This window comes from Schistocerca serialis, chromosome 5 (genome assembly GCF_023864345.2).
Source record: "Schistocerca serialis cubense isolate TAMUIC-IGC-003099 chromosome 5, iqSchSeri2.2, whole genome shotgun sequence".
Lineage (NCBI taxonomy): Eukaryota > Metazoa > Arthropoda > Insecta > Orthoptera > Acrididae > Schistocerca > Schistocerca serialis.
In genome coordinates, this window is record NC_064642.1 from 304,738,191 (window position 1) to 304,747,163 (window position 8,973).

The 8,973-nt window shown below is 37.7% G+C and overlaps 1 protein-coding gene across 1 annotated transcript; it reads right to left on the reverse strand.

Annotated features, from left to right (window-relative positions):
* Positions 1-7,586: 7,586 nt before the first annotated feature.
* LOC126481915 (charged multivesicular body protein 1b-2-like) lies at positions 7,587-8,168 on the reverse strand. Its single transcript, XM_050105874.1, has one exon. It carries the CDS (start codon positions 8,166-8,168, stop codon positions 7,587-7,589), a length of 582 nt encoding a protein of 193 aa, XP_049961831.1.
* Positions 8,169-8,973: the final 805 nt, after the last annotated feature.

Sequence of the window (8,973 nt, forward strand, 5' to 3'; positions counted from 1 at the left end):
GTTTTGTTCCCTACACTTTCAGCCAAAGCAGTCGGTGTGGAACGTAGGAAACCTGTATGAAATGTAATACCGGCATTATTTAACGTATCAAATAAGTCACCACAACTGTAGGATAAGAGAAAAGCACGCAGACGTGATGATATTCATCAAAAGCGATAAAACTGTTTCCCAACATAGGAGAAACCAATTCCAAAATTGTTGCTAAATCAGAGCCACAAGTGGCAAGAATATTCAACACATTCGCTTTGGAAGTCAAAGTAATTACATTTACAAAAATATTCGTGAGTTAGAAAGCCGAGTGATATGTAAGAGAGGGCGATTCATTGGATAAAGTAATTGTGTTAAGGAATGTGCCTATGATAATAACAACAGAAATATATGCTTCCCCTGCATGAAATGTGCTTATGTTCTCTTGTTTTCATCGGAATAAGCTGCAAATATAGCCATATTCGAAAGTATTTCTTCTTGAATGAAGTGTAGCTTATGTCATCGAATCAGTGTGATTCGGTTGTTTTTACATGTATTTCACGACAATTCGTGTATCTTGGTAGCTTAAGAACGCAAAACAATATTATCCTTACGATGCATATGACTGTCTGCTTTCTCACCGCTGCATGTGTGTGTGTGGTGGGCGGGGGGGGGGGGGGGGGGGCGCTATGGAAGATCCACCCGTTAAACGGTACCAACTTTCTCACCAAAGAGTGTCATGAATATATGTATTAGACTGTGATAGGTCTCTAGTGCCAGCTCCCTTCTTTGTTTTACCTCCACGGATTCAAGTATGAATTTAAGAATATCTCTGGATAGCAGGATTAATCTTAACATTACTATTATGATGAGAATTTGCTTTAAAATACTGCCTTTTACGGATTCTATCATTTCTATCCTGATAGTTTAGCTTTATAAAACTTTTGCTGTCCCGAATTTGTTCTTACAATATAATGAAATGATGATTACACGACACTGAGTCGATCCACATCAAAAAGATTTGTCAGTTTTACTCGTTTTCATGAACAACTTACCCTTGACGAAAAATTTATGAAAAAATTGTTTTCACAAAAAAGCTCCTAAATGTTCCTAAGGCAGTTTCCCTGTGTCTTCTACGGATTCTGGTTTCCCCGACTGACCTAGTTACAGAAATTACTCTGTATGTATAGATAACGCAGGTTCTAGGAGACTTATCGAGATTAAATATCCACGAGATTTTAAGTTGGATCTCCAACAATACAACTGTGAAAAACGCATCTAGTTTGATGTACGAACATACGGGCAGACAGACAGACAAACAAACAAAGACCTAAAGTATTTGTTTTGGCTTCTACTGCTGTTATATTGATCCCTCACATTAACTTTTATTCAAATATCTCCTGTGTACAGAGATCAGCCAGTTAGAGTTTTGTTATATGTATAGAGGTATAGATACAAAACAAAATGTAGGGGAATCAACAATTTTTTAACACTTGTCTTAATTTCTTAGCTGCAGGGATAAAATACTTGTATTGATAATTGATGGTTTGTTATTAGCCTATGCCGAAATTCTGTTAAACTCGGTGTTTCTGATGTTATCACGTAATGTACGAAATGGATCAAAGGACATATTGTTTTTCTGGCCCGGTTATCGCTTCTGCCCGGTGTTAAAACTTCTTGTAACATCACATACTGCGTTTTCGTCATCAGTAGTGATGCAAGTTTTGTGGCGTCCATTCCCAGATTCTGCATGCATAGTGATATGCGATTCGATGTGTAAGCATATCCTCTTTACCATACTTTTCGAAAGGGGGCGAATCTTGAAGATGGATCAATATAACTTTGCCGCCATTGGAATCGTTTGTTTCTTTGACAACTTTGCAATGTCCTGTCCTAACATCTGATGTAAGCTGGTTCTTCCACGCCTTCTGCCAACTGCAACTGTTATGGAATTCCTTTTTAATGAGGAGATACAAAATATTAATTTATTATTCTTGTTGTTCTGTTGTACAATAGTTTCTATACATGTTAAATTGTACAAGCAGTCCATTGTATCATATTTGGTCAACCAAAGAAAACAGATTAATTCGTCATTCCATACCTTACACTATATACTACTTTATGAGTAGCTTTTTCCTTTCTATGGGAAGAATTAATCGTTAAAAGTGAAGTGATTGTTTCAGAAGGTTACCAGTTTTAACATGCCAGTTGTTGCCAGTATTTCAGGGACTGTCTTATTTGTATGTTTTATTAGGTTTCTCTCGTAATCTGTAAATAAGTTAACAATATCAGGAGACATCAGTTTAATCTTTTTTCGTATTTTTATCTCTTTCTTCTTTGATGCACGGTCATGTGTATTTAATTATTAAATAGTAACATTGAAATGTATAATATTTATGAAGGATCTACAGAAGCAGACATCTTCCTGTGAAGGTATGTACAAATCAAGGATACTACTTTATCACTAAATCTACCATTTCAAATTCACACTTAGACATTAACATCATTCATCATATGTTTTGAAAATTTGCAGTAAGTTAAAAAAAGTGTCAGATATAATGAACAGTAAATATTTCCTGATAATAGACACACTTCTAGTGACTATTCAATGTGATACACATATATCAGCGATTATACAGAGCTCTATTTCAAATGTTTTTATTACACTTCCATCAAAACCTTAGTGATAAGTTTTAATATCTAGTATGTCATAATTAAACACACCGATTAAAGCAGAGTGAAATGTTAACATTTAAATTCCACAAAAATTTACGCAGACATAAAATTTCTGTACCTCAATTTTCAGAGTGAATTCTGAATACCTTAGCAAAAGATGAAATTAAAATGGATTTCAGTTAAGAGGAAACGAATACAAGGCATCCACTCTCTTGAATTTAGACGTCTTTGAGAGAAGGTTAACGAACATGAAATAAATACCCAAACAATAAAAATGATTAATAGTGGCCATGTATGCTATGTTTGGGAACTGTGACAGTGTGGAATAATTATTTATTTGTATTTTCTGCTATCAGTCACTTTTATATGTTTTACATTTTATTTAACATATTACAATGCATTTCACTTATTTTTTGCTCGTCTTCTGTAATTTATGCACACAGAAAATTGTTACTTAATAATAAATAGTCTTTAACTAAATTAATATGGAACTATTTGCTTACTGTTTCCTGCTGGAGTGGCTGTTGGGGTATTTAGAGGGAGGGGCTGCAGTGGATGACCAGAAACTAATTTCCAGTGATGTCTTCTTACACTATGGAACTGTGTTTCGTTGTTTATTACGACTGACACCACAGTAATTTTGTCTTCTCAAAATCGTTGTGGTATAACTCATAATAAACAATGAGACTCAGTTCCATACCAGCAAAGACATCACTGAACATCATTTTGTGGCCGACCACAGCCGCCCCTCCCTCTAACTACTCCAAATGCCACTCCAGTAGCGAACAGTAAACAAGTAGTTCCATATTAATTTAGTTTAAGACTTTATTTTTAACTATCAATTTTCTATTGTGTGAACACCTAATGTTGGGCAAAACGTACTTGAAACCTGTTTCAAGTTGTTACATTAAACGTAAAACAAATAAATGTGACTAGTAGCAGAAAATATAAGTAATTAATCGAAATAATGGTTGATAATAGATGAACAATGTTGTAATTATCCTACATCATCGTATAATATAAAGGATGTCGTAACTCAAAAACTAATAGTGCATATTAGAATAATGATATTCTGAATTAATAATCAAATTTAAAACTGTTACAGAAAAAAATGTTCTTAAGTTGTAACACAACAGTTTTCTTTGATTATGCCACAGCGCACAGGACAGTGCTATGTACTGTGAATCCTATTGTGTGACACTTTAATCAGTGTAAAACAAAACGTAGGGCTGTAATTAGGGAGGTGCTGAATGAAAACAATTGAGGCTGTCAGAAGTACTTTGTAAGTTTTGAATGTCATTCTAGCATTATGACAGAAAGATTCTCCCCCTCTCCCCCTCACCTTTTTCGCCCTCGCCACTACACACGCACACGCACACACACACACACACACACACACACACACACACACACAGTGTACATAAAGTCTGGGAACATTTTCAGTTATTTATTGCACAAGAACCAAACATTGTACACGTATCATACATATGTCATTTTGAAGAGAAACCCTGAAAGTTTTTTTTTAATGTATACTGCCACAGCGTAGTTTGGTAATTTGCCAATAGTCAGCGCTAGACGCAAACATGGCGAGTTCAGTTGCGGAGCAAGCTTTCTGTGTGTTGCAATTCGTCAAAAACAAGTGTTCTACAGCTGTTCAATGGATGTTTAGAACCAAGTGCGGTAAGAAGCCACCAACAAAGAAGGCCATTTACCACTGGCACAACATATTCGTTACGACAGGTTGCTCGTGCCCTACAAAGAGAAGCGGACGTCCCAGTGTGAGTGAAGCGAATGTGGAGTGCGTTCAAGAAACATTCATAAGGAGTCCAAAGAAATCGGTGCGTCGTGCATACATTGAATGCTCGTAAAAAAAAAAAGAAACTTTCAGAGTTTCTCTTCAAAATGTAAAATGTATGACATCTGCACAATGTTTAGTTCTTATGAAATAAGTTATATATATATCTATAACTGGACCTTTCTGTAAAGTTACTAAATATACGTAATGGTTTTGACATTTTTATAATAGTGAGGAAAATATTCAGACTGTCATACATATAATTTTTTTCTGCAGATGAACTGTATGCTTCCTGTCAGCCCACACTACCGAATTTATCTAGCACTTGTGTGGTAATATAAAGCAATATAATCACTTGTTAACTCATAACTGCTCTGTGTCTCATGTTTTTCAGCACCTAAAGCGCCTCTTATTAGTGTGAAGAGAAAAGTAGTAGCCTTTACTGATAAGTAACGTTTCCTCCTTTGACCCATTCCGAGTATCTTACTGACACTGTTGCTACTACTAATAAAGGGATTTGTAGCACTGGAGCAAATGCGATTCATATTAAACTTTCGGTCTTAGCGCAAAATTTAAAGTAACAATGTTATATTTCAAGTCACGTTTGAATCCCAGTTTAATCACAGTCTGGTTTAATGTTGGCGAATGTGCAATGCGCTTTTGCTCACGCCATTGACATCCGTGCTTTGTATGAGTCGTCAGTGTAAGAGAACGAAACATTCAATGCGTCTCTGATGTAGAAAGTATAAAGCTGCAACGTTAACAACGTTACACTGCACCTAGCGGAATAAATCTGAACTTAACAAAACTCGTCGTCTGCTGCATTGTATGTTTCGATTCCGATATGTAAATATATTTTTATATCTGTACTTTTATATATATGAATCAATTACAGTGATAACTGAATGTTATTACTCACCGACTGTTTCGAATATGGCCTGAATCAGCAGAGAGCGGTTTGTATTGGACCTGGTGGTGTAACGTAAACTGTGATTTAAGAGAGAAACGTGCCAACGAGTTTCGAACAGTCTATTTGTTTTAAATCTTAGAAGCTGGTGCCTTTATACGAACGTGTTAATAGATCGCTGTGATTCGTCAAACTATTTGTAATTTCGAACAGAGTATATCATTGCCGAAATTCTCGAAATAATTAATACACTTCTCGATGTAAAAAATTAAAATCATAAATTAAATTGAGAAACACCATATAAAATTTTAAAAATTTGCTAAAATTTTAACGCTTATTGTGAACTGAAGTGCAGTTAACGTGTCGGCAGATTTTACCAGACATCTGCATCTCGATAAACGTTGCAAAGAATCGTGGGAATGAAAATAGACGATCAGGAGAGAGATGCATGTAGCCAATGATATTCTAGTATTTCATCTGTTTGCCGCTGTAAACAAATCTGCTATCTGTCCGAGCTTCCAGCATCATAGTTGGTTTGGACACTGAGAGTGCTCTTTGACACGAAAATGATTGCTGAGAGTGCACGTAAGCTATGCAGTTACGTTCCTGCATAACAACATACTCGAAAATCTTCACATGTTGCAGTTCCACATTTATTGCACGTTCCTCACTTATTGCACGCTGTAAACAGTTCCGCATTAATCCAGTACTTTCAGAAATGTAGTTGCATGGATCAGTGTAAATGCACTCCCAACAAGTATGATTGGTGGTCATTTTACTTGCAGTAATTCAGGTTGTCCTATTGGATTTCCGCCTAATCGCAACCTCCAAAGTCACTCGAAGTGATTTATGCTGCGCTATTAGGTTCCTGCGTAACCACATACCCGAAAATCGTCACATATTCATAGAAAAACAGTGAATCATTTTTGACAAGCAAATTGTGCTATGAAATTCCAACCTAAGCTCAGACTCTGACATCGCAACATAAATGTCATCCTCAAGCTGTCACCGACTAATGGTGAGTGCCACAAAACCAATTGCATTCACGTTTACTAAGACGAGAGATATGTGAACGTTCTTTTCGACAACACCATTGAGTAGCATCCAACGAAGTTTTCTACTAACGACAAGCATTTCGGAAGAGCATTTGTCTGTATATTTCTTTCGTATGCAGCAGCTCCTGTTGAAAACATCACTGTACAACCTTACCCTGAATTAAATTGACTCAATATGACGTAGCATCAATTACAAAAATTTCTAAATAGTGTCACAAACAAACAACAAAACAACATACGTAAATAACTAGCCACCATTGTAATCCACAATAACAAATTTTGTGTACATCACCTGGAAACCTCCCATGGCGACACTAAACAAAACTCTAATAAACTACGATGTTCTCCGGAAGAAAAGAAGATATATCCAGCTACTCTAGACTACCACAAAATACAGAACCATCCAAACAACTGACGCCAATATGAAATCTAAAGGCACATCGCTAATTGCACGTAGCATAAATTCTAAATTCCTACCTGACAAACAAAATTATTAAATAATTTAATCTGCAAAAGTAAAAAAGATCTGTGTCATTACCACAGAAATTAAGTGTAGTTAACTTCATTTACGAAACGAGAAAAATGAACATTCTCATTCGTTATCTTCATGTGACTCATGATTAGTCGTCTAATCGCCGCACTGTTACCAACATCTAAGCAAGATGCAGAAACTTTCGACACCGTAACTACACTTTAATCCACACTACACACTTTTTCAGAGTAAATCAAGTGTTAAAATACCAATGACATGAAGACAATACGTAAGTCTTATTAGTAACACTTCGGCCAGTGGCTGGTGCTAGGAATCATATTACGGAATGAGGTAAATTCGTAGGCTAAAGTGCAGTATCTACATCTCGCTAGCGATTCATTGATTTCATTTGCCATCATTCGTCGCAGGAACAGTTACTAACAACAGCAAGCAACGGAAATGTCGCAGGCATCATTAGTGCATTTTGTTATGGGTTTAGATAATCGTACAAGCAACATAGCAACATACAGACTGAACAAAAGCGGTAAATATTTCAAGATGTCCATCAGCCTAACTTGAGGAGGGTTTTATATTTGGAGTATATTTATTGGTATTAAGGCTACTACTTTCCAAAATTTACCATAGTATTGGCAGCACTAATTGCGGCCAGGAAGATTTCTGAAGATGAGACTGTAGACTCGAATCTGAACCGGCTTACTTCCTGAGCTGCGCTAGCCTCTTGGAGAGCTCGTCGCGCTCGGACACGAGGGAAGCTCCGAGGCTGTCCAGCGCTACCTGCGGCATCTCCAACTGCACCTCCAGGCCCGCCTCTTCGGCCAGCTGGATCACCAAGTCGTCCACCTGCCGCATGGGGACTGCCGTGCACGTCGTCGCGTCCAAACCCGACTCCTGCACCATACTCGCCACCTCCAGCTGTTGGCACTCTTCGTCGAAGCGGTCCATCAGCGACTGGACTCGTTCCAGGTCCATGCGCTTTATGGCCGCATCCATGGACCGCGTGACGGCTTGTATGGTGCGTGTCATGTTGCGCATGTTGTTGAGGCTCTGCACCCGCGCCGCCACAGAGTCGAGTCGCGCTCCCATGCGCAGGAAGCCGAGTGCCTGGTTGCGGTGCCTGATGGCGTTCTCGGCATGCACTCGCGCAACATCCAGCGCCCCCTTGCGCAAAGCGCTTTTGCATTTGCTTTTCTCCGCATCCTCCAGCTTTTGGGACTTGCTAGCGTTTCGCGTCATTTCTTTGGAAGCGAACTTCAAGTTGAAGAGATGTCTCTCCATTTCTCCGTCCTCTAGCGGTAATGGTCTAATCAGCGTTTATTTTCGTTCGCTTCTGAACCCTGCGCTGTTACAGCGCATCAGTCTTACGCCTGCCATTTAGCATTGAATAACTGACAAAACGAGAACAGAGCCACATCTTTCGTCGCACTGGAACACTGGTTTATTTCGTAGCTGTCATGAAGCGCAATGTTTTTCAAAGATAACCTGTTACAGCAACTCGCACCAGAGATAAATTATGTCCACCATAGATCTCTTCACTCCATCGCAGCGTCATAGAACAAAAACTTCATATTTTAGCTAGCTGAAGGTAGTGTTTATTTAACTTCTAAATGTTGTAATTAAATTAATTACAATGTGATTCATATAAATGATAGTTAGGTCGATCACAGTCTAACATATACAGTCGTTCTGTGAAAAGTTTTACCATCTGACAGTTGCAACGACACTAGAACCCGTAGCGGCGAGAAAGCCAACATTAAATGTGATGTTTGTTTTTAATTACTTTTCTAGTTAATTAATGAGATAGTAATTGCTTTGTTGCGTTCCAGGCATTAGTAATTTATCAGTGAACGTTAAATAAATGTAAAAACAGCAGTTTCTCGCTGATTCAGTGACGTAAGCTACAGTACAACTTATTCATGAAGAAGTGCTTTTGATTTTATGTATAATTTCAGCTTACACTGCTGATAGCGAGAGAATATAACCACATATTTCATGCATACATTTCTGTTGCTGTCTGTTGTTATTACGATAATTACTTTCCTTGACACGTAACAATATTGTACGGTGGCTAGTGATTTGTACA